The sequence below is a fragment of the Odocoileus virginianus genome, chromosome 13 (assembly GCF_023699985.2).
Source record: "Odocoileus virginianus isolate 20LAN1187 ecotype Illinois chromosome 13, Ovbor_1.2, whole genome shotgun sequence".
Taxonomy (NCBI): Eukaryota; Metazoa; Chordata; class Mammalia; order Artiodactyla; family Cervidae; genus Odocoileus; species Odocoileus virginianus.
In genome coordinates this window covers 29,489,527-29,516,682 of record NC_069686.1, presented here as the reverse complement: position 1 = coordinate 29,516,682, position 27,156 = coordinate 29,489,527, and the positions used below count along the sequence as shown (strand labels likewise).

At 38.0% G+C, this 27,156-nt stretch overlaps 1 protein-coding gene across 3 annotated transcripts in view; it reads right to left on the bottom strand.

Moving 5' to 3' along the window:
• Nucleotides 1-27,156, bottom strand: part of CCDC148 (coiled-coil domain containing 148) — a 536,518-nt gene that overhangs the window by 409,809 nt on the left and 99,553 nt on the right. For all 3 annotated transcript variants that reach the window (XM_070476172.1, XM_070476173.1, XM_020883117.2), the window contains exons 8-10: nt 25,186-25,281; nt 24,927-25,108; nt 5,136-5,274 (exon numbers count right to left, since the gene is read on the bottom strand). In XM_070476172.1, the coding sequence (XP_070332273.1) occupies nt 5,136-5,274; nt 24,927-25,108; nt 25,186-25,281 (417 nt within the window). The remainder of the gene's footprint in view (nt 1-5,135; nt 5,275-24,926; nt 25,109-25,185; nt 25,282-27,156) is intronic.

Sequence of the window (27,156 nt, the reverse complement as noted above, 5' to 3'; positions counted from 1 at the left end):
AGTTTGCCATTGATTAGGGAAACGATCAGATATTAGAACATCTAAACTTAAAATAATTATAGCATTGACTGTAGCTCTTCCCATCCCATGCTCTTGAAGGGCATGCCATTCTTACGTGGGTATCAACAGTTCCTGCTGCCAGTGAACACCAACCCTGGGAGATCTGAGTCTTAAAGAAGAGGAAGAGAGAGAGCCTGAGCAGTTTGAAAAACCTCTGTAGGTGATTCTCAAATACTCCTTATAGAAAGGTGTGTGTGTGTGTCTGTGAGAGCACAGTTGCTCAGTCATGTCCAACTCTTTGTGACCCCATGGGCTGTAACCTGCCAGGCTCCCCCGTCCATGAGGCAAGAATACTGCAGTGGGTTGTGATTCCCTTATCCAGGGGTTCTTCCTGACCCAGGGATTGAACCCATGTGTCTTGTATCTCCTGTATTGGCAGGCAGATTCTTTACCACTAGTGCCACCTGGGATGCCCCTATATAAAGGCATGTCACCTGAAATTAAGAGTTGATGACCTAAATAATTCTTCATTTTGCCAGTATAGACCCACATCTCTGAATTTAATATATTATTTAACCTCTAAGTGATGTGAGAAAAGAACCTAGCTGACAAGATAAGGTGGCTCCTACCTAAAAATATATATATATAATTTGCTACTGTTAAATCACGTCAGTTGTGTCCGACTCTTTGCGACCCCATAGACAGCAGCCCACCAGGCTCCCATCCCTGGGATTCCCCAGGCAAGAACTCTGGAGTGGGTTGCCATTTCCTTCTCCAGTGCATGAAAGTGAAAAGTGAAAGTGAAGTCGCCCAGTCGTGTCCTACTCTTCGCGACCCCATGGACTGTAGCCTACCAGGCTCCTCCATCCATGGGATTTCCCAGGCAAGAGTACTGGAGTGGGTTGCTATTGCCTTCTCCATATATAATTTAGGTATAGTTAATTAAGTACATGATGGTATGATCAGTCACCTTAGAGCCAGACATCCTGGAATGTGAAGTCAAGTGGGCCTTAGGAAGCATCACTACGAACAAAGCTAGTAGAGGTGATGGAATTCCAGTTGAGCTATTTCAAATCTTAAAAGATGCTGTGAAAGTGCTTCATTCAACATGCCAGCAAATTCGGAAAACTCAGCAGTGGCCACAGGCCTGGAAAAGTTCAGTTTTCATTCCAATCCCAAAGAAAGGCAATGCCAAAGAATGCTCAAACTATCACACAATGGCACTCAACTCGCAAGCTAGTAAAGTAATGCTCAAAATTCTCCAAGCCAGGCTTCAAAAGTATATGTGAACTGTGAACTTCCACATGTTCAAGCTGGATTTAGAAAAGGCAGAGGAACCAGTGATCAAATTGCCAACATCTGCTGGATCATTGAAAAAGCAAGAGAGTTCCAGAAAAACATCTAGTTCTGCTTTATTGACTACGCCAAAGCCTTTGACTGTGTGGATCACAGCAAACTGTGGAAAATTCTGAGAGAGAAGGGAGTATCAGACCACATGAACCAACTCTTAAGAAATCTGTATGCAGGTCAGGAAGCAACAGTTAGAACCAGACATGGAACAACAGACTGGTTCCAAATAGGGAAAGGAGTACATCAAGGCTGTATATCATCACCCTGCTTATTTAACTTATATGCAGAGTACATCATGAGAAACACTGGGCTGGATGAAGCACAAGCTAGAATCAAGACTGCCAGGAGAAATAACAATAACCTCAGATATGCAGATGACACTACCCTTATGGCAGAAAGTGAAGAAGAACTAAAGAGCCTCTTGATGAAAGTGAAAGAAGAGAGTGAAAAAGCTGGCTTAAAACTCAGCATTCAGAAAACTAAGATCATGGCATCTGGTCCCAACACTTCGTGGCAAATAAATGGGGAAACAGTGAGAGACTTTACTTTTGGGGACTCAAAAATTACTGCAGATGGAGACTGCAGCCATGAAATTGAAAGATGTTTGCTCCTAGGAAGAAAAGCTATGACCAACCTAGACAGCATATTAAAAAGCAAAGACATTACTTTGCCAACAAAGGTCTGTCTAGTCAAAGCTATGGTTTTTCCAGTAGTCATGTACAGATGTGAGAGTTGGTCTATAAAGAAAGCCGAGCACCAAAGAAGTGATGCTTTTGAACTGTGGTGTTGGAGAAGACTCTTGAGAGTCCCTTGGACAGCAAGGAGATCCAACCAGTCCATCCTAAAGGAAATCAGTCCTGAAGTTTCATTGGAAGGATTGATGCTGAAGCTGAAACTCCAATACTTTGGCCACCTGATGCAAAGAGCTGACTCATTGGAAAAGACCCTGATGCTGAGAAAGATTGAAGGCGGGAGGAGAAGGGGACGACAGAGGACGAGATGGTAGGAAGGCATCACTGACTCAATGGACATGAGTTTGAGTAAACTCCGGGAGTTGGTGATGGACAGGGAAGCCTGGCGTACTGCGGTTCATGGGGTCGCAAAGAGTTGGACATGACTGAGTGACTGAACTGAACAAATTAAGTACATAATGAAACAGGCTATGGCTTCACTTAAATGTCAGCTACTAAAGTCCATTCTATAAAGTTCTTAGCTTTAGTCCTCAAGGCCAAGACTATGCTTAAAACTTGTCAAACACTAAGAAAGGAAGTACACACCATACAGAAATGCATACTAATTATCCCAATGTAAGAAGTAAATGCAAAAATCTTTATCGTATTAACAGAAGGCAAATACAAAAATCTACACACAGTTAAAAACAACAGCTGGTCACAGATACAAATGCAATCAATAAGGAATAAAATGAAAGATCCAATTTAATAAATTAAGACTTGTATAAAATCTAGAATGAATTATTAATATTATATAACATTTTTTTACATAACAAGAATTTGCAATAAAATAAAGGTCAGAATTAAAACAAATAACTGGATGGGGATTGATGGGACAGGAGAGGTTGGTCATACTAGCTGTGTTGCCTTTGCTTCAGTTTCTTCACCTTAAAATTACGGATAATTATAGTTCTTCTCTCATCCATTATTATGTGCACTATAGGAGTTTACACATGACTGACATAAAATAAATTCTATACACATGTTAATATTGTTTTTTTTAATTTATTTATTTTTTATTGAAGAATAATTGCTTTATAGAATTTTTCTGTTTTCTGTCAAACCTCAAGATGAATCAGCCATAGGTATACATATATCCCCTCCCTGTTGAAACTCCCTCCTATCTCCCTCCCTTAAGTATTGTTACTTGATTTAAAACAATTACAAAAACACAGAGTATGTAATAACATTATATGGCATGGCCTATAATATTTAAAAGATAACAGTCCATACATGTTTGTTTACATATATGTTTTAAAGTGAGTTACTGTGAAATTCATTGGTGACATGGTAACTTCTGTGTCCTTGTCTCTGTGGTCTTGTCCAGTAAAGGATGCAACCATAGCTTCCCAGGCCTGTCTCAGGGAAACTGCAGACAAGGCTCTGATTTATGAATTTGGGTCATTTGTGTTCAGACCCGTCTAGGGGATCAAGTGGAGCTGTGGTGGGGATGGAAGCCAAACAGAAGCAGAGCCGCCCAGAGGACCATGGTGAAGCTCTCTGGGGCAAGCAAGCCACAGAAGAATAAATGTTGCCAGAGGGGTCTCCCATTGTTTTATGCAGCATGTTGTTGTTCAGTTGCTAAGTCATATCCTACTCTGTGACCCCACAGACTGCAGCACACCAGGCTTCCCTGTCCTTCACTATGTCCCTAGCTTGCTCAAACTCAGGTCCATTGAGTCAGCGATGCCATCCAACCACAATGCAAAAGCATCAATTTCTTTGGCACTCAGCCTTCTTTAAGGTCCAAACCTCACATCCATATATGACTACCGGAAAAACAATAGCTTTAACTAGATGGGATTTTGTCAGCAAAGTGATGTCTCTGCTTTTTAATACGTTGTCTAGGTTTGTCATAGCTTTCAAGGAGCAAGCGTCTTTTAATTTTGTGGCTGCAGTCATCGTCCACAGTGATTTTAGACACCAAGAAAATAAAATATGTCACTGTCTCCATTTTTTCCCATATATTTGCCATGAAGTGATGGGACTGGATGCCATGATCTTAGTTTTTTTTTGAATGTTGAGTTTTAAGTCATCTTTTTTACTCTCCTGTTTCACTCTCATCAAGAGGTTCTTTAGTTCCTCTTCAATTTCTGCCATTAAGATAGTATCATCTGCATATCTGAGGCTGTTGATATTTCTCCCAGCAGTCTTGATTCATCCAGTCCAGCATTTCACATGATGTACTCTGCATAGAAGTTAAATAAGCAGAGAGACAATATACAGTCTTGATGTACTCCTTTCCCAATTTTGAACTAATCTGTTGTTTCATGTCCAGTTCTAACTGTTGCTTTTTGACCAGCATACAGGTTTCTCAGGAGGCAGGTAAGGTGGTCTGGTATTTCCATTTCTTTAAGAATTTTCCAGAGTTTGTTGTGATCCGCAGTGCAAGGCTTTAGCATAGTTATGTGCCATACTGTCTTGTAAAATGACAGACTTCATACTATAATCCTATTATTTTCTAGAGTGTAGGAAAAAAATAATTTTAGAGCACCATTTAAAGTATATATATGTATTTATAAATATATATACCTGCTGCTCTGCGACAACCTAGAGGGGTGGTTTGGGGTGGGAGGTGGGTAGGAGGATCAAGAGGGAGGGAACATATGTGTATACCCATAGCTGATATTGCAAAAACCAACATAACATTGTAAAGCAATTATCCTCCAATTAAAAATAACTTTTAAAAATATGTGTGTGTGTGTGTGTGTGTGTATGTGTATGGTGGCGATTTAGTTGTTAAGTCATGTCCAATTAATGCGACCCTATGGACTGTCGCCTGCCAGGCTCCTCTGTCCATGGCATTTCCCAGGCAAGAATACTGAAGTGGTTTGCCATTTCCTTCTGCAGGGGATCTTCCTGACCCAGGGATCAAACTCACATCTCCCACATGGCAGACTGGTCTCTTGCATTGCAGGGGATTCTCAGTTATTGCTGAGCTACCAGGGAAGGTGTGTGTGTGTGTGTACATGTGTGTGTGTGTGTGTGTGTAGTTTAGTAATTATTGACCACCAAAACAATTTAACTTGGCAGCACATAAGGTTCAGCACTCACCAAATCATGCCTTGATTTGTGTGGAAGATATCTTTGTAACATGTCCAGATACAAAGTCCTTCTGCCACAGAGATTCCCAGGATACTGATCCAAAACAGCCTGGTAAATCCAGTGGTCTTCATCACTTAACTGGAAGTTTCTGGAAGCAACAAAAATGTCACATGATATTATGATTATTGAGTAATCAAAGGAGATTGAAGGACCTCACACTGTTTAAGCTGTTAGAAAATGACAATGATTACATAAAATGAAGTCTGTAAAAAAATACACCAGCCAAATAAAATGTCTGCTCTATAAAAGGCTCTAAATTCTAACACAATGGTTTCTTTCAATTCATTATTTCATGTTGTCATGAGTTCCAGGCTTAATTTAGAGAGGCTTGACAATGAGACATCATATTTTTAAGATATTCTATCTTTTCTATAACAATATTTTAAAAATCATGACAATGAATGAAATAAACAAACACTGGGAAATAAATTATTAAGCATATAGATTAAAAAGGAATTTTGCTAATTCAACAAAATTCCTATTTCTAGACTGGAGGAAATACAAATGTAGACAAATAAACAATTACATAAAGGAAACTAAGGCCTGAGGAAGGAACATATTAAGATTTGATATTAAAAGAGAGTCTAAAATTATCTTTTACTTTATCCCCTTAACTTCCTACATTGTGGCACTATGACTAAATGTTGGTAGTAAAAAGATACCCAATGGCATTAGATTTCAAAGTGATAAAGAAATCATTTTTCATGGGATCCCCATAAGTCACCTTCCCATTAACATGGCCACCATGCTCCAAAATACCTTTTTTAATTCAGAACTTTCCTAGGCTTTGTGTTCTACAGGAAGTATTAGCAAAGCCCTATGCAGAGTGAAAAGTTTACAGGATCAGCTTGAACTGTAGACTGAATTAATGTCTCTTTATTATTGAGTTTATTTGCATATCATTATTCTTATTTACTAAGTTGGAATAATCAAATACAGATGCAATCAGAGTGAATATTATTAGCAACAAATATTTCTTTGATCTAAGATGAAGACTTACTATTGTTTATTTCTATCATGTCAATGGTCTTCTACTTTAAAGTTAACTGCAATTTAAAGCATTTTTATAATATGTCCTCTATGCCCTTGTAAACTATTTGAAGATTTAAAACAATAAAAACTCTTTAAATCATTTATATTAATTGAAATTTTACCATCCTCATTCAAGTTACTCAGTTTCTTAAAGTATTTGGTTGTTCTGATAAGTAGCAAGAAAGAAACAAAATTATTTTTCAAAGAAGATACCTTCTCTAACAGTTCTGTAATAGGAAGAAAAAGTGAGTTGGAAATGTTCCATTAGGAAGAAACAAAGTCTGCAGTTCTTCTGTATGACATAACAATCTATAGCAGAGAAAGAATTCAAGATTTCATTCATTAAACAAATTGAGGGTTTGGGTTCTCTCTGAATCAGTTATGCATGTATAGACAACCATAAGGCTTCCACAAATAAAGAATCTCAAATAGGAGTATTAAACCTGAAAAAAAGTTTGCCTGGGTATTTTTGGCATTTAAAACACCCTTGGGCTTCCATGATAGCTCAGTTGGTAAATAATCCGACTGCAGTGCAGGAGACCTGGTTCAATTCCTGTGTCAGGAAGATCCACTGGAGAAGGGATAGGCTACCCGCTCCAATATTCTTGGGCTTCCCTTGCGGCTCAGCTGGTAAAGAATCCACCTGCAATGTGGGAGACCTGGGTTTGATCCTTGGGTTGGGAAGATCCCCTGGAGAAGAGACATGCTACCCACTCCAGTATTCTGGCCTAGAGAATTCCATGGGCATTATAGTCCATGGGGTCACAAAGAGTTGGACATGACTGGGCGACTTTCACTTTCAAGTCTTCATGGACAGTATCTCAGGTCTTCTCTCAAGGAACTCATTTCATTCATGATCCACACAAATGCATGTTAACAGCAGAGGTAGCCACAGAAAGGGATTCCCAGGTGGCATAGTGGTAGAGAATCCACTTGCCGATGCAGGAGATACAAGAGATATAGGTTTGATACATGGGTTATGAAGCTCCCCTGGAGTAGCAAATGTCAACCCACTCCAGTACGGACACAGGAGCCTGGCAGCTGCAGTCCACGGGGTCGCAAAGATTTGGACACAACTGAGGATACACACATATGAGGCCACAGAAATCCTCTATTTCTACTTGGCAAGCAACCAGAAAAAGGAATAGATACAAAGTCCATTCCTCATTTATGCTTTTAAACTGTTTCTGTAATCAAAAGGACTTGAATACAGTTTGAATTTCCATCTATATTTAACTACAAATGTGGATGTACAGAGGTGTATGTGCTGGGGAGGAGGAAGAGACAGAACCTAGGTCCAGTAAGTTCTGTTTTTGCCTTTTTTTTTTAATTTACTTATTTGCACCAGGTCTTAGTTGTGGCACATGGGATCTCCGATCTTTGTTGCAGCATGTGGGATCTTTAATTGTGCATGTGGTATCTAGTTCCTTGACCAGAGATGGAACCTGGGCCCTCTGCATTGAGAACCTGGAGTCTTAGCCACTCCAGGGAACCAGAGAAGTCCAAGTTCTCTTTTAAATTGTCATTTATCTGCACAGAGACTGCTGTTGATGCTAGGCTCAGTCACCTTGATGAGCTAGAATTCCCATCATCAAGATGCTGATAATTCACAGATATAACTTTCTCCTCTGGAGAATTGCCCTGGGCCAAATGGGAACAATCTCACCCAGGAGGCTACTCTCCCACCCACCTTTGAAAGCAACCCCAACCAATGATTGGCTGACACGGGGTACAGAAGACCAGCCCACTTGCCGCAAGTTGAGACCAACTCTGTGATGCCATTTGAGCTCTGGTGTTTCACTGTGAGAGCAAACGGTAACCTGTTTCAACTGAGATCTTCTGCACAGACATCTTCCCTTCCTTCATCCTGCTTCCCTTACCGTCCTTTTCCTGAGAGCTTTGCCCAACAAACCACTCAAACCGTTCTTACAATCCCTGTCTCAGAACTGCTCCTATAGAACTTGACCTAAGATAATCTATGAGCAATCTTACCCATAACTGTCAAAAATATTTTAAATCCTTTAGTAAATGGAGAAGTACTTCTAAGCTAATTGCTTTGATGATCTCTCATACTGAATTGTGGTGTAAGATTGTGGCTGTCCTCAAAGAGAAAGTGCAAATAGCAAACATTTACAAAAATGACTTTTAAATAAAAGCACACATTAAGCAGTGTACATCGCTATAAAAAAAATATGGCAGCAGAAGAATTTGTGGCACTCAGTGTATTTTTATACATTACATGAATGTATTAATTAGGTGCCATTTTTGTGACATTAAAACCACATAAACATATGAAATGATAACATTAAAACTAGATATTTCAAACCAAGTATGCTATGAACAATGATCACATCCATTTGCTATTGATTTTAGAAACCTCACATCTCAACAGCTTTTTTCAATTACCACAATGACACAAATTGCAAGTCATTATTTTGGTGTATGTAAGATAAAAATGAAAAACACACTTATAAGAAATTATATATAAATACTCACAATAATATTATTTTAGAGTATTTATAGCAGTTTCCATCCGAAAGGAGATCAGCCCTAGGTGCTCATTGGAAGGACTGATGTCGAAGCTAAAACTCTAATACTTTGGCCACCTGATGCAAAGAGCTGACTCATTGGAAAAGACCCTGATGCTGGGAAAGATGGAGGGCAGGAGGAGAAGAGGACAACAGAGGATGAGATGGTTGGATGGCATCATCGACTTGATGGATATGGGTTTGGGTGGACTCCGGGAGTTGGTGATGGACAGGGAGGCCTGGCGTGCTGCGGTTCACAGGGTCACAAAGAATCGGACATGACTGAGCAACTGAACTGAACTGAACTGATAGCAGTTTCCAGAGCTGCCAGCTTAAATTCTGAAGCAAATATTCACATCAGCAACACTAATGACACAGTCATACATCTCCATTAGGATGCTGTTTGTGAGGGAGAAAACTCCCACCACCATATATACACTAACTCTCCTGGATAATAAAAATTTAATAGGTATGTTCAAACATGGTAACTTCTTTATAACAATAAACTAGCTATTTCATACTTAGCACTTAAAATGAAATAAAATTTAATGTATCTGAATTTCTAAATTCAAATTTGCACATTTATCTTTTCTAGTCAAACCTTCATCTTTTCATTTTAGAAAAAAATCTGTATGAGATAGTTTAATTATATGAAATAACTAAGGTTAGCTTTTACCTTCCAAAGTTCTTGTTTACTTTACCTGCTTTACAGGTGATTATGATGACAGAAGTTGCTAAATTACACATATACTGAAAAATATTCCAATTACTTTTCTATCTTTGAATTTGAAAAGTGACTATAATTTTAAAGAACAATTTAAACAAGACTTTAAAATTACCCTAAAATTTAGTACTTTTGAAAATACCTTTAGACAAAAGGTCTTCAGTAAGTTTCTGCAATTTCTTTCTTTTTTGTTTTTTTGTCCATCCAAATTTTCTAATTTAAAATGTTTCAGGAAATTCTAGCCTGCAGGACTCTGAGATATTTACTACTCAATACCTACCTTCCATCCCCTGCTTCCCAATATTGAGGTTGACCAAAATAATTTCATCATGATTTCGCAGAACATGAGAAAACAGGTAACTCGGAACAGGAGGACAAGGCTGTGAGAATTCAACCAGACCAAGGCCAACTGCCCCACTAATTCTACCTGTTTGAGTCATTATAAAAAGTCCTAACCAGACTCACAATTAACTACCAGTTTTCTTCATAGTCATGTTTAAATCACTTCCCAGGGTTGTGGTTCCATCATGTCTAAAGACATTTAGAAGGGTGGGGACAGCCAAGATGGCAAGCAAGAACACAAGACAACAGGAGAAACAAGTCTCTGAAACTAAAGATTGTGTCTTCAAACTGGCAGAAAGCTGTCTTATATTTTCTCAGGGTAAAGGAGGCTTTCCAGAAAACTGGTAATTAGTGCCTTCTGAAGTTAACTGGTGTAGTTACCAGCGTCTGATGACTGCCTTGATTGGCAAGTGATCATAGTGAGTCTAGCCTAAAGAAAAACTCTTTATCTCTTCAAGTGTAACATCGTCAGGAGAGTGAGCCACTGGTGGAAGAATGTAGATAAAAGATGGCTGGGACACAATCTGCTTGTTTGGCTGCACTGAGTCTGACTCTCTAGCAAATACAACTTGATAACACTTTCCAAAGTTGTCTTCCCAAATTAAAATTATTCAAACACTGAAACTAATCAGCCTAGCTCCTGAAACTGTCTCCCCAGCTACTCACCACCCCATCCCAGGCCTATTGTCCAAATACAAACTATCTTTGATTTTCTGCCTGGCTTACAAAGGGCTCTCTGACCTCAGACTCATTTCTGACCAACAGAATCTGCTCCTTGGACTTTGTAAGGGTGTGTACATTGTCTTCCAGGAGATTAGTTGCCACTTAGCAGTCCTCTCCCTCCAAGCTTCCCAAGCTCTGCTCTGTTTACCTTCTGAGATGGGAACTGACAGTCAGAATAAAGTAGGCTCTTGGGAATATGATCAAATTCCACTGAATTGAAAAAATCAACAAGAAGCAAAAAAGTGACCTATAAGGTAAAGCCAGAACTTGCACCAGCATCCAAACCACCTTCTTCTGAGGAGTGATAGGAAAGAACTATGACTGGGTTCCAAAAGTGATGGCTCCAGAATTTCTTATAGGAGAATTTAGGAATGGAAATCTGATCAGGAGGCTAAGAGATTTACTTGGAAGCTGCAAGTGCTATTTTCATAACAAGCACTCTGCTTTTACTTAGATACTTTTTAAAAGTAGTTTGCGTGGAAAACTGAATTTTTTACCTAGAATGTGTATGTTTTTTTGGAGGTGGAGTAGCCGGAATAGTGGCAATACACCTAAATCAGCTTTGTCCTTACATCCATCCACCACTAGTTTTAAGAGGAAGTAGAATTCCCAGTGTAAATTTGGAAATAATATGATCAAAGCAAAGCAGCTTGTTAAAAGTAAAACATAATGGCTCAACCATCCCATATGCCAGGTTTTAAAGAATTATAGTCATCACAAGACCAGTAAGAAAAAGAAAATTGTAGCAGACATTGCCTCTACCTTTGCTTCTGCTCACCAGAATCCTGATTTTATTCAAGATTTATCTTCTTCCATAATCCCCACGCACCCACCCACTTCAGGAAAAGTGAGCCCCATTCCAGACTCGGGAGTGAATCTTGATTGATCTTAAACCATTCACAATTAACCATTCTCAGGCTCTCCATTCTTCTTGACAGTGTTAGATATAATCATGGACAAATGACCCAATTCTGGACACTGAAATGGGAGGAGAGGTCTTCTGGGGCAAAGGTTTCCTCACTCTTCAAATAAGACACAAGGAAGAGGTCTCTTTCTGCTTATGAGTGTGGCAGTGTGGAACTGCTGTAGTGATCTGACAGAAGGGCATCTATCTATCCTGCCAGAGGGCAAGGCGAGACAATGCAGAAAACGAGGCGTCACTGAGCTTGGACTTCTCTACCTCTGTGCTTCAAGTGAAATAAGAAACAGCCTTATTGTTTATGTGACTTTCACTTGGGTTGAGTATTCTCTTTTTTTAGCCAATGATATCCTATTTAATAGTTCACAGAATGGAAGAAAAATGACTTTTTAAAATGTAGCATCCTAATATTGCTTTGGAAGGAAAGTATCAATACTATTAAGGATACAGAGATTCAAGAGATGCAGAACAAGTGTGTCCAGTGACCAGCATCGACAGGGACACCACTTAGCTGACTGGGAATAGACCAGTGTTCAACACCAAAGGCCATTTTTAAGATAAAAAAATAAAACAAGCTCAAACTCAAATGAACAGAATCAGTAAAGACAAGATCACCCACAAATGTATTATTTGTTTTAATTTTTAAAAAATCCTATTGAGCAAAAATCTGCTTTCATGTTACCATTTTATCCTTCATTTTTGAGAAACAAAGATATTTTTAGATGCAATAAAGTTGAAGTGAATAAAATTACTTTATATGGATATTATTACTCAATTTTCCAGGTTCAAAAACAAAAATAATAGAACTGGACTACTTCTTTGGGATGGGATGAGGAAAATTTTAATTAATGATTATGAGGCCTTCTGAAATTTCATTTGTCACATAAGACTTTTATAATATCACCTCAAACTGACTACCAGTAGTCATTAAGAAATTGTAAGACTCAATAGAAGAATGATGGTTCTTTTTCTCGGTTTATTATTTTTAGACATTAATAATACTCACCTTTGTGTTCTTTTATAGGCATTAGTGTAGCAAATAAGCACAAGCCTGTGAGTGTGGTGATTATAATTTCTTACATTACTGGTTTCTCAGTTCTAATGATATGGTTTCCTCAAGAATTATATTTACCCACAGTTGGACTTCAAGGTATAAGGAGTAGGAAAAACTTGTTATTAACAGTTGGTTTGCTATATTAAATAGGCATTATAATTCCTCTCATATCAAAATTTGGCAAAACTGTCCATTGAAATTTTAATCCTGTCTTTTCTTATAACTGCACAGATTTTCTTATTTTAATAACAAATTCTATCTGTATCATCCAGGTTAAAAAATAACATATATCAATTGTCTTGGACAAAAATTTGTCAAACTGATATGTTTCCATTTTCTTCAATCTGATTTACTCAAGATTAATTTGATTTCATACCTCATGAAGTAGGTATGAAACAAAATCCTCTCATAAATGACTCTCACTCCATCCTGTAAAACCCTGATTTTTCAGTTTTCTTTAGTATTAAAAAAGTAGCCTCATGCATCATTATACTGTGTAGCTTCTATTTGAAGCAATTATATCAAGAAGGCAGTTGTGGGCTACAGTGATACTAAGAATAAAGACTTCTGAACTGGAAATTTATTACCACTAGTCTTCTACTTTTCAAAAAGGCATTTAAATGAACATAACATATACATCAATACACAGACTGAGTTATTAATTAAGCAAAAGCAAAAATCTAGGACTAGTTTTGGGGATGTCCTTGAGAAATTGGACCTATTTTTTCTCCCTTGATAAAATTCATTCCACTGAAGTCAAGAGAATTTAAACTTCATTTTATTCCCACAGCAAACCCAGAATAGGTTGAGCAATCACCAAGTGTGGCTTTTAGTTTAAGAACACAAAGTAAATATTTTCAACAATGTATTTATTTTAGGAGAAAGCTATGAAATACATATGACAAAAAATAAAAATCTCAGTCTGCAATTATTACCTCTCCAAGATAAACATTAATTCCCAGGTAAGGCTGGACAATCCATGTTGGAATACACCAAGAGAAAATGGGAGTTGTAGTGACCATGGACATTGCTTGAGGGGGTCATTTAACCAGTGTGACTAAGTGAATACGTTAGTGTTCAAATAATAATACTCTTGTTTCTGAGCACTTCTCTCCTTATTAACCACCCTTAACATACAACCAGCCCAGACCAGAAATGTAGAACCTGAGACTGGACAGGCCCAGGCACTAAAACTTTCCAAAAGTTCTGAGACTATATTCTCAGAGAAAAATGCCACCTGCTAATTAAAGCTCTGGTTTTTCCAGGTGGCTCCAGGGGTAAAGAATCCACCTGCGAATGCAGGAGATGCAGGTTCAACACCTGGGTCAGAAGATCCCCTGGAGAAGAAAATGACAACCCGCTCCAGTATTCTCAGATAATCTTATGGACAGAAGAGTCTGGTGGGCTATAATCCATGAGGTCACAAAAGAGTTAGACATGGCTCAGTGACTAAACAACAATTAAGGCTCTAGCATTTGAATTTCTTGTAACATCATCAAGTAAGCAAATTACAGTTGTTTATTATGCTCCTTTCTCTCTCTTTCATCTACCTTGCATTCATCAAAATATAGTCACATGTATATGTTCATTCAAATATATTTTTTAGCACTTCCCTAGTGGCTCAACAATGTCAGATATGCAGATGACACCACCCTAATGTCAGAAAGCAAAGAGGAACTAAAGAGCCTCTTGATGAAGGTGAAAGAGGAGAGTGAAAAAGCTGGGTTAAGACTCAACATTCAGAAAACTAAGATCATAGCATCCGGTCTCATCACTTCGTGGCACATGTGAAGTGAAAAGTAAAGTCACTCAGTCGTATCTGACTCTTTGCGACCCGATGGACTGTAGCCTAACAGGCTCCTTTGTCCATGGGATTTTCCAGGCAAGAACACTGGAGTGGATTGCCATTTCCTTCTCCAGGAGATCTTCCTGACCCAGGGATTGAACCCGGGTCTTCCGCACTGTAGGCAGACGCTTTACCGTCTGAGCCACCAGGCACATAGAAGAGGGAAGAAGTGAAACAGGGACAGATACGACTAACTAGTTATTTTGAAAGTCATTAATAGTTAGGGTAAATTGAAAACTTTTAGTTTAAAACATATAAAACTAGTGGGTCTTCACAATGTACACACAGAGGGGCAAAATTGTTAAAATCATTGTGGGTTTTTAAATAGCACTCAAGGTTCAGATCTCATAAAATAATAGAATGATAATTATGAATCAATATTTTAAAATTTAATATATTTATCAAACAATAAAGTAGAAATTACTTGTTATCACTGTATAGTTTTTGCCACATATTGGCTTCAAATCTGACATAGCTAAGTGGAGCATCAAACAATTATGTCTCATCTATATGATTAACTCACCAAATGTTAGGAAATTAAAGCCACAATCTCATCTAAGTCTAAAACAAGTAATTAAACTTGTCATGTTACTAATGAAATACAGTCCAAATAGAATTTAAATAGCTTCGCAAACATACTGAATAAATAAATAGGTTCAACTGCAACCAATTCCTTAAAAAAAATGTTTTAGTAAAACATTAAAGCTGCATTGTCCAAGATAGTAACCACTAGCCACATGTGGCTATTTGGCACTTGAAATGTGGCCAGTCCCAATTCAGGAATGCTGTAGTGTGAAGTGCAAACCAGATATCAAAGATTTTATATGAAAAAAGAATGTAATATATCTCATTAATAATTTTAAATTATTGATTAAATGTTAAAGTTATACTATTTTGCACTAAGTTAAAAATACAATATTAAAATAAATTTTATCTTTTAAAATGTTTTACTATGACTAGTTAAAAATTTTAAATTATATATGTGGCTCACATCACACTTGTATGACACAGCACTGCTCTGGTCATCAACATAATTTACCAATACCCTGGTACCTATACATGCTTGGAGTGGTGTGGTGTGGGGGAGAAGCTTTCTATTCAGATGGAGCAGAAGAAACTCATTCCTGTTCAGCTATCTACTTTTTAGAAACGTTGGGGAAAGTGCTCCTCTATAGCTACAACTGTAAAATAAATCAGTAAAATAGAGTTTTTTAAATGAAGTGTATTGAAGATTAAAATTACATATATTTGCCATGTCATATAATAGGTACTCAATAAATATCAATGGTCCCCTCTTCCCTCTTTAACTTAGATTTTTAAAAGTCTGTATTTTTGCTTTATAAAATAGAAACAATATGTATGCCAAAATTATTTATAATATTACTACCTGGGGATAGCTATTTTATTATAATTTATGCAGGTAGATAATCTCAGTATTTTTTTTTCATGTGGCTAAATGGATGTAACACTTTCAGAGGGAAAGGGAAAAAAGAGAATCCATGTTATGTAAGCTATTATATGGCCTGATTTTTTAATTGCATAGCAACTTATTGCAACTACCTATGTCATTAAAAATTCTTTAATATAATTATTAATGACAGGGTGGTATTCCATTGTGTGGGTATATCATAATTGATGAAGCTAAATCCCCTATGTGGTGGCTATTTAGTCATTTTGAAGATTTTGCTATCACTAAAGAAAGAAAAATAGTATTGAACACTGTCAAAGCCAACTATTTATTTCACTTTTATGATTATTTCCCTTAGGGTTATTTCTAAAGAGATAAAGATAATTTACATATATAAAGATATGTGATGACATATTGCCAGATTGCCTCCCAAAAGAGTTTATATACTAATTGTGTATAAAAATACCCATTTCTCCCATACTTTTAATCTTGGATAAATTCCTTTTGTGTTTTACCATTTTATAAGTAAAAATATGAGTATTTTTAAGTTTTTCAATGAGTAGAGGGGTTTTCATAAATTCCTCTGTCATTTGTATTATGTAGAATTCCATGGACTTCTACCACAATATCAATTCATCTCCCAGAATCTGACCATATACTCTACATTGAACCACATGTGTACTAAATCCTCTTAGGGGTTATTCTCATTAGTATCAAACGTACTGATATCTGTCCCATTTTAAGCAAAACAAAAAACAAAACAACAACATAAAAGTCTGGCCCTACTTTCTTGCTCTCCTTTGAAAAAGAACTTCTCAAAAGTATTATCAATGCTCTTTGCCTTCGATTGTTTCCTCCCATTCACTTGAATCCAACCCAGTCAGGCATTTGTTACCACTTCTTCAATGAAAATGATTACCAATGACCTCCATATGGAGTCAGCAGTCAACCACCCGTCCTATTTTATTTGACTTAGCATTTCACCCCTCCTTAGCTTAGTAAACATGGCTAGAACACTCATGTTTACTGAGGTGAGTAAGAACACTCATACTTCAATGTCACTTTTTCAACTGGGACTGTTGCCAAAAAATTCATTCAAAATTACAATCTGCCTCCTCCCCCACAACTCTAGCAACTTCTCTTTTCCTCTAATGTCTGTTTTTTTCAGAGAACTTTTCACCTTTTAATGCACTACTGTGCATAGTTTAATTAGGTATTGTGTGTAACTGTGTGTCTCCAACCTGCTTCATGAGTACAGGGGTTTTGTCTATTTTATGCCACTAGTTGCTCAACAAATATTTGTTGAAAATACAAAATATAAATAACTTCTTCATCTCTTTTGTCCCTTTTCACTTCTGGCTGTTCATTCAATCAACTAATTAGCAAACTGTCTTCATATATTTTAATGACTTTAATTTTTTGTGCCTGATATTTACCAATATTTCCTATTTATCATTTAATTTTTACCCTTATTATTTTTTCCTTAAAAAATTCCTTGTTTTTAGAATAGATATTATACTCACAGGTTTCAAAATTCAAAAGGTTTAATAAAATGGGGGGTACAATAAAAATTTTCTCTCACACTCAGACCCCCAGTCTTCTAGCTCCTGTCCCCAAGGAAACAAATGGCATCAATTTTTTTTTGTATTTTTCAGACATATAAGCAAATATATATCTGAATATAAATATATGTAATGAGATAGAGAGTACACATTTACTTTTTTCTATTTTATAAAATGTATACTGTACACTGTTACAAGGTTTCCTTAACCTTGTATCACACCCTAATCATCTTGACCCTTGGAGAGTGTTTCATATCAGTAAATGCTAAGTATTTACCCTTTTTTTTTTGGCTGTGTCATGCAGCTTGCAGGATCTTAGTTCCCAGACCAGGGGAGCTAAGGGTCTCCAGAAGTGAAAGCACAGAGCCCTAATCACTAGACCAGGGAATTCCTACATTTTTTTTTAATCCAGAAGATAATACATTGTACAGTTGTACAGAAACTTACAAAATTAGCCCCTATTGATATTAAGATGATTTCTTCAATTTTTAGCTACTACAATGAATAACCAAAAATAAATCACTTATATATTCAAGTATCCCCTGGAGTAAGAAATGGCAACCCTCTCCATATTCTTGCCTGAAAAAAATTCCATGGACAGAGGAGCCTGGCGGGCTACTTTCCAAGGGGTCAAAAAGAGTCAGAAATAAATCACTATATATTCAAGTATACAGTTGACCCTTTAACAATATGGGAGGAGGGAGAGGAGAAGGTTGGGGCAATGACCCTCAGTGTAGTTGAATATCTGGGGATTATAAACTTCACCAGTCCTTCTCAGTTTCCCCCACTTTGGTGCAGCAGGACGGCTGGAGTTGGGTATTTCCCTTTCGCCACGTGGAAGGCTGGAGTTGCTGGACTTGGGTACCTTCCTGCCCCCAGGGAGGTTAGGCTTTGATAAAACCGCTTCCCCTGAGGGCGTGCCTGTGTGCTCAGCAGTTCAGCTGTGTCTGACTCTTTGTGACCCCATGGACTATAGCCCACCAGGCTCCTCTGTCCATAGAATTTTCCAGGCAAGAATATTGGAGAGGATTGCCATTTCCTACTTCAGGGGATCTTCCCAACCCAGGGACTGAACACGAGCCTCCTGAATCTCCTGCATTGGGAGGCTGATTATTTTCCACTGTGCAGCCTTTGTCAAGTAGAACAAAATGCTCTGGAGTTACTCAAAATGGTTTTTTCCCCTTCCCCTGCCAGAGACTTGAGGGGAGTTTTCACATATGTTCACTGTGGATATCTAGTGGAACTCCTGAGGCAAAATTCAAAAAAGTGTGGGGAGCCCCCATGACTAAGGTCCCCTAGAACTTTTAATTCTGAGTTGTCCACACTCAGCATCCAGCAATTCATCAATTATAGTCCAGGTTTTTCTACCCCAACACTGGTTCCTATGAAAGTTTCTGCTATTGGGTTTCTTCTCAGATAATTTGTCATTCTCTGTATTACCTGCGTCTCCAGTTTTGGATGCAGTGATTTGCCCTTGACTTTATTCCTCTGACATACACAAGAAGAGTTGTTGATTTTCCAGTTTGCTCAACTTTCTACTCCTCATTAGAGCAGAGTAGCAAATTATAAGCCCCTTACTTGCTGGACAGAAAATTAGAAGTCCATATTGATTCTTTAAAGATTTTATACTTGCCTGAGGAAACATCCTGTTAGATTTTATTAAATGTTTATGTCATTGCTTATATTTAAATTTTTTCTTCATGATTTCACTGCAGGTAACATGTTTTAAAAGGACTTCTCTACTCCAAGATTACTTAATATTTGTTTTTATTTTTATCTAATTCTTTTATGATTTTTTCTTATTCATATTTTAATGTATCTGAAGTTCATTAGTCACATGGAATAAGAGATCTAACCTCATTTTCTAATTCCCTGTTATTAAGCATTATCATATAAATAATCCAATCTTTCCCTCACAGTATAAAAATTTTACCTTTAAAGCAAATTAAATTATTATAGATATTCTCCATATTTCTATTTTGTTCCACTGAGCTGCTTTAGACATATAAAATCTTCTAACTTGCTTTAATATTAAATATATATTTATATTTGATATGCAAGTTTTACCACTCTCCTAGCCACAATGAAGTCAATTTCATTTCTGTCCTTTATTGTGCCCATCTTTGCATGAAATGTTTCCTTGGTATCTCTAATTTACTACCTAGGGACAACCACAATGGTGTGGTCACTCACCTAGAGCCAGACATCCTGAAGTGTGAAGTCAAGTGGGCCCCAGGAAGCATTACTACAATCAAAGCTAGTGGAGGTGATGGAATTCCAGCTGAGCTATTTCACATCCTAACATATGATGCTGTTAAAGTGCTGCATTCAATATGCTAGCAAATTTGGAAAAGTCAGCAGTGACCACAGGACTGGAAAAGGTCAGTTTTCATTCCAGTCTCAAAGAAGGGCAATGCCAAAGACTGTTCAAACTACCACAAATTGTACTCGTTTCACAGTTAGCAAAGTAATGCTCAAATCCTTCAAGCTAGCCTCCAGCAGTACATGAACTGAGAACTTCCAGAAGTATAAACTGCATTTAGAAAAGGCAGAGAAACCAGAGATCAAATTGCTAACATCTGTTAGAACTTACAGAAATTTTTCTTATAGAAAAAGCAAAGGAATTCCAGAAAAACATCTACTTCTACTTCATTGACTACACTAAAGCCTTTGACTGTGTGAATCACAATAAACTGTGAAAAATTCTTAAAGAGATGGAAATACCAGACCACCTTACCTGCCTCCTGAGAAACCTGTATGCAGATCAAGAAGCAACAGTTAGAACCAAACATAGAACAGTGGACTAGTTCAAAAGTGGGAAAGGAGTATGTCAAGGATGTATACTACCATCCTGTTTATTTAACTTCTATGCAGAGTACATCACGTGAAATGCTGGGCTGGATGAATCACAAGCTGGAATCAAGATTTCTGGGAGAAATATCAACAACCTCAGATGAGACTACCCTAATGTCAGAAAGCAAAGAGGAACAAAGAGCCTCTTGAGAGTGAAAGAGGAGGTTGAAAAGGCTGGCTTAAAACTCAACATTCAAAAAACTGAGATCACGGCATCTGGTCCCATCACTTCATGGCAAATAGATGGGGAAACAATGGAAACAGTGACAGACTTAATTTTCTTGAGCTTCAAAATCACTGCAGATGGTGACTGCAGCCAGGAAATTAAAAGACATTTGCTCCTTGGAAGAAAAGCTATGACCAACCTAGACAGCACATTAAAAATCAGAGACATTACTTTGCCAACAAAGATCCGTCTAATCAAAGCTATGGTTTTTCCAGTAGTCATATATGGATGTGAGAGTTGGACCAAAAAGAAAGCTGAGTGCCAAAGAATTGATGCTTTTGAACTGTGGCATTGGAGAAGACTATTAGAGTCTCTTAGACAGCAAGGAGACCAATTTGCTAAAGGAAATCAGCACTGAATAGTCATTGGAAGGACTGATGCTACAGCTGAAGCTCTAATAAGTTGGCTACCTGATGGGAAGAGCCGACTAATTGGAAAAGATCCTGATGCTGGGGAAAGACTGAGGGCAGGAGGAGAAGGGGGTGACAGAGGATGAGATGGTTGGATGGGATCATCAAAACAATGGGTGTGGGTTTGAGCAAACTCCAGGAGTTGGTGATGGACAGGGAAGACTGGCGTGCTGCAGTCCATGGGGTTGCAAAGAGTTGTACATGACTGAGCATCTGAACAACCACCCCCAGTTATTCTTCATTCTGAAACTTTGGGCAATTTCACAACCTTAATCTTCCTAATAAATTCTGGAATAATGTTCAACAATTCTTCAATTACAATTGTATTAAATTGACAGATTAATTTCATGAGTCATGGGTATTTTGAAATCAGATCAACTATTGAATAAAATTAGGAATTTTATAGTCGAAATGATTTAAGACATTAATACGGACTAATTGCTTTTGGAAATGCAGCAATGAGGTTGGTTTCCCATGCTATTCAAACAAGGCACCAACCCAGTTTCTGCATGTTATCTGTACCCTCTCCTCTCCTCATTTGCTGCTTTCCTTCACTCACGACATGGCTGCCAGCAGCAACCACACTTGTGTACTTTCCTAGTAGAACCACAATGAAAAAAATGCACTGCTTCTCACCTGTATCTAACAAGAGTTCTGAGCTTTGCTCTGATTTGGACCACCTTTTTGCTGTGGCCTGAGGAAATGAAGCTACTGACTGGTACACACTCCCAGCTAGGGTGTACCTTTGGATCTGGGGATGGAATCATTCCAATCCAAACTGGCAAGCTGCTACTAAATAGGAACAGCTAAATGTTGGGATTAACCATGATGCAATGAAAATTTCTTATAATTTAAAAATGTCCCCCAGGTCTTTCAGCGTTCTTAGTCATAGCAGTAGGCATCTATTTAAAATATACAAACACTCACTTGTGCAGGTGTGCACATACATGTACACAAGCTATGCGAATTCTTACAAGGCCTAAAAACTAGAGCCAAAAGGTGAAACGGTCTTATCAAAACAATGGCAGATATTGGCAAATGCGAGTTAAAACATATACTTCACTGTGCTAGTTACAACAGTATATTTACATGACTGACTCACCAACAGCCAGAGATTTCTGATGCCCACCACCTCTGTAGTTACTCAGAATAGCCTATTTATTCTCTTTCTCCTCAATAAGACTACTGAAATCTCATTCAATTTTACTGGTGTTTCATCATTCACTGCCAGAGTATTTGTCATAGTCTCTGCAGTTGGCATTTGCCTATAATTTGGTCAGGGTAAATGTGTATATGTCCATTCCCCTCAATATTCCAAGCCTTCTCAAAGGGAAGGACACATTCTAGTCTAGTCTGCCTGTTGAACCCCTTACCAAGGAGCTTAGCAGAGACCACTGTATATTAAGGATTACTGAATAAATATTCATCAAGTAAAATATATCATTAGCTATATGAAATTTATTCTGGATAATTATATGTAACAAACAGACTATTAAACTAGAATTTATGAGCCCATATTCTTCCAAAGTAGTTTTCTATTGCTCTCATCACAGGTCTTGCCACTCTCACCTACTGTTTTCACCTTTAATTCATCTCAATTGCACAATCATTTATTTAGAAGCTGCTATGTGCCAGGATATGCTTGGTGCTAAGGATACAAATATTGCTAATCACTCTGTCTTCTAGGGTTTACAGCCTCAGCATTGAATATGCCTTCTGGGAACATTCTCACCAGCGCCCTTCTGTCTTATTTTAACCCTATGCATTCCTCAGATTCCATAGTGAATCTTACTTCTTCCATAAAGTCTTTCTGAGCCATTTTTCCTTCAGTGCTGCTTCTCTGTGTGGAAATCTTAGCATAGTCATCTCATTCTCTAATCTCAGTAATGGCAATGGACCTGTGAATCTCAGTCTTTACTGAGTGGTGCAGGGTTACCCAAAAGAAGAGCACAAATTGAGTTTAGATTCAAACAGAGGTAAGAAAACGTGTTGTAAAAAATAGGTCCTAGTGGAAGGGAGCTGCTACATGCTGCTAAGGCAAATCTTCTATGTCTAAGAGCCATTAACCTAGAAATACCACCGTCTCAGCCAGCTTTCCTAGGGGCACACGATGCCATCTGGGAGGAAAGGTCAAGGGGCAGCCGACCCACTTTAAAAGGACAGTCAGCTCTACTTCCCTGCATGGCACAGTCAGTCTAATGACTAAAAACACCAACAGCAGACACAAAACCGGATGAGTTCTGAAACCTCTTTAGCAAGGTTGGGTGGGGAAGGGAGAGAGGATGTCTATTTTGCAATTAGAGACAAACTAAGTACATGGTTAATATTTCACTGTGATTGAGTTTCGACTAAAGTATAACTAATCAATAAATAAACAATTATATATTATTAATATTTTCTCAGCTTTATTTCAAGATGGGAATAAAGGAAGACAGAGAGGCAGGGAGGCAGGGGGCTGTTGGGAGACCAAAAACATGTCTGCCCATGAGGAACATGTGACTGTTGCCACAGAGAAGTCAGGAAACAGCTTAGGTCTTGAAAGACACAGACTTCACCTAGGATTGCCTTTCCAAAGTTGAGACACACAGAAGCTGTCACAGAGGAGCCTGGATCAAGAAACTAAGAAAGCAAAGAGCTCTGGTTGGTAGGATTTAAGACTGTCCTTGTTACTAATTTCTTAACACTAGTAATTTCACATAGAAGAGCTTCATTCACAAGCAATTCATTAAGAAATATAAGAAATACTAATATTTGCACATTCACCTCTTTCATTTCAAGGGAAGAGTCTTTTACTTCTAATTTACTATAAATATGTCCCGTCAATAGTGTTTCTTTCTTTTTAAATATACATTCTTTGGGCAAAATTTTGAATTCAATATAAAAGAGTAAAAGGCATGTTTTCCTACAAAATGTTCCCTAGAAATTATATACTTAACACTATATGAAGTAGGTTATTGATTTGACCCAGGGTGGCATTTCTCAGTTTGTTCATTAAATGAATTTTAATATAGAATTTACACTAGAGAAGATGGCCTTGCCAACACAGAATTTTAAGTCACTTAACATTATAGTTGTCATTCAGAAGAGGATTGTCATTCTCATGATACAATCAAAAGTCATTTTCTTATTGCAATTTTACAGCAAAATGGATGGACTTAGAGATTATCTTACTAAGTGAAGTCAGAGAAAGACAAATATTACATGCTATCATTTATGTGTGGAATCTAAAAAATAATAAATGAATCTATGTACAAAAAAGAAACAGATTCACAAACATAGAAAACAAACATGCTTACCAAAGCAGAAATGAGTGGAGAGATAAATTTGGAATATGGGATTAACAAACTACTACACATAAAATAGATAAGCAACAGGATTTACTCTATAACACAGGGAACTATAGTCAATATTTTATAATAACATATAATGGAAAATAATCTGAAAATATATATATATATATAGCTGAGTCACTTTACTATACACCTGAAACTACCACAATATTGTAAATTAACTAAACTTCAATTTTAAAAGTGCATTTTCTAAGAAAGTTTATAAAACATGTTTTGTGTTCAATATAGGGCAAAATCATGGTAGATTACAGATAACATAATTACATGGGTATATTTTCCACTGTAATCAATTTTTAGTACTCATTTTTAAATTTTCACTGAAGAGGAGCTTATATCTTGAAGTGAAAATTCAGTTATCAAAAATTCATGTTTAAAAACTATTTCTTACCAATAGTAAAGCAATAAATAAGAAAGATACTTTGAAAGTGAAATCGTTCAGTCATATCCGACTCTTTGCAATTCCATGGACTGTAGCCCACCAGGCTTCTCAGTCCATGGGATTTTCCAGGCAAGAGTACTGGAGTGGGTTGCCATTTTAACCATATACAAATCTTTAAAACTGTTACTTCAGGGAAATTACTTTGCAGAAAAAAACAAGAAAACCTCTCCTTTCAACAAAGAGTCAATTTAAACATTTACTGGTAGACTATATTCCAAGCACAAAGTGTCTATAAAAATGGTAAATCAGAAGTATAGTGACCCCTAAAAAAATAAAAATTTGATGACAAATATCTACATAATTGAAAAAGTTTTAGCTTATCACCTGTATATGTCTTCTAATTGCAGATCAAAATCTTGAAGTTTCTTTTGATATTTCTCTGTAAAGTTACAGAACTCATTAAGGATTGAAGATTTCAAGTCAGGGTATGGACATTCCAAAGTTTCTAATTCCATGGGCAGTTCACTAAGCAGGTTACTTCTTTCTTCTGAAGAATGATCTAATATCTGAAAAAAAAAATTATATGATTGTTCTATTTAACATAAATGACAAATTGATAGATTACTACCTGTATTGCACTTACTTTCATGCTCCAGTCTGAAAGATAATTTTCTATTTTCTGTTGCTCTAGCCTAAGTTGTTCATAGACAGCTTTCAATTGTTTCTTCACGAAGTCAACCTATAGGACATTTAGAGCAAGTGGTATGCAAATTATTGATTTATTCAATATTTAAATTTAAAGTCACAGAAATTTTTCTCAAAAGTCAATAAGTGATGACAAATTAAATAAGTGAAAGTCCCTTTCAGGATTCATGGAAGAGAGTTCAAGAGATATCACATCTAGGCAGTGTCCATCAGGCAAAGGAGCTTTAAAGGGGCTTCTAGACATATAACCCCAAAATGAGTTCAGTTATAGCCACTCTGCACTCACAGTGAGTTTTGTTTGTGATAAGGCAGAAAGCTTACCAGACTGCCTCTGTTTCAATCACCCCCTCCTTTCCTCACATCCTTGCTACTAATTCCCAGATGGGCATTGATTTTTAATGTTCATTTTTAATTATTTATGAAAGCAATATGACAACACTACAAAAACAACTAAAAAATAGAGTAAGGAAAAAATCACCTAAATGCCTACATGCAGTACAACCATGATAAGGGAGGTTATGCTCTAGTCGGGGAGGTAGTCAATAAACTCATAAAAAAGTAGGTAAGAAAGCATCAGGAGGAGGTAAGTGAGGTATAAACTGGGTGAGGGGATAGGGAGTGACTGGGCTTCTCTCGTATGAGTGGTCAGTATAGGCATCTCAGAGGAAAGGACATTAAAGCTAAGACTAAAAGACAAAAAGAGCCATCAGTGGGACAGAAGAAACAGCCCATGCAAAGGCCTTGAGACAGGAAGGAGTCTAGCTTATGTGAGGAATAGGAAGAAGGCCAGCACTGTTAGGAGAAAGTCTAGTAGCGAAAGCAAGGTATCAGATAGATAGTGAGACTAAAGAGGTAGAAGGTGGGGTCAGATGTATGGGGAGTTTTGGTACCAGGTGCCCAATGCACAGTGAGGCCACGAGATATCAAAATGTCAGAGTTTGGAGCAGAGAAAGGCTTACTACAGGGCCCTGCAGAGAGACAGGTAGTTCATGCCTTTAAAAACCCCCAATTCCCCAAAAGCTTTTAGCAAATCCCTTTTTATAGGAAAGGTGAGGGAGGGGCATAGTTAGTTGTTGCAAAATTCTGGTGTCAGATCCTTTGTTGTCCAAGTCAAGTCATGGTCAGGTCACAAAGACCATGTAACCCTCCACTGAAACAAATGATTTTCTGTTCTAACAAGAAAGAGCAAAGTCCCAAGGTTCAACTTCTCCCCTCCCGCCAAGATCCAGACCCTGACTTGGTGGAGGGGGTCCCTGTGCTGGTTACCTTGCCTGGGAGCGTTAGTCCAGCAAGCAGTCTGGGTCCTCCCACCAGTGCCCCGGCCTGGCTGAGGAGGCAGATCTCAGCTGGTGGCACCCTCAGGATCTAGTCTCCACACCTCGCCCAGCCATCATCACTGAGGGAGCAAGAAGCCCAGGAAGCAGCTGTCACATGGCCCAAAGTTGCGGGGACCTGGTCCTACAGACTGTGGCCCATGGAGACTGCCACACCATTAGGTCTAAAAGGTGGGGACTGGGGAGAGGTTTGCTGCTGCTTCAGGGCCTGGGCCTGGCCAGTGGGTGGCCGTGGTAGAGGTTCTGGAGCCTTGAAGGACATAGCCCTCAGCCTTTCCCCAGGTCCACCAGCTCACCTGCTGGCTAGAAGTCAGAGGGCCTGGAGTACCCCAGGGAGAGGGTGGAGATCCACTTCTCACCAAACTTTGTGCTGTGAGGACCACCTCGTGGCTGACTGTTGGTGAAGTGGGACTTGTAACCACAGTGCTAACAGGTCACTACATAATGGTCACATGCTAATGATCTCTAAGGACCTCGCTTTAACAGTCTCTCTTTAAAGGTCTCACACTAAGGGTCTCACGCTAAAGGTCAGGAGCTCAGACTACACACTTGCCCAACCCCTATTACAGGAGGAA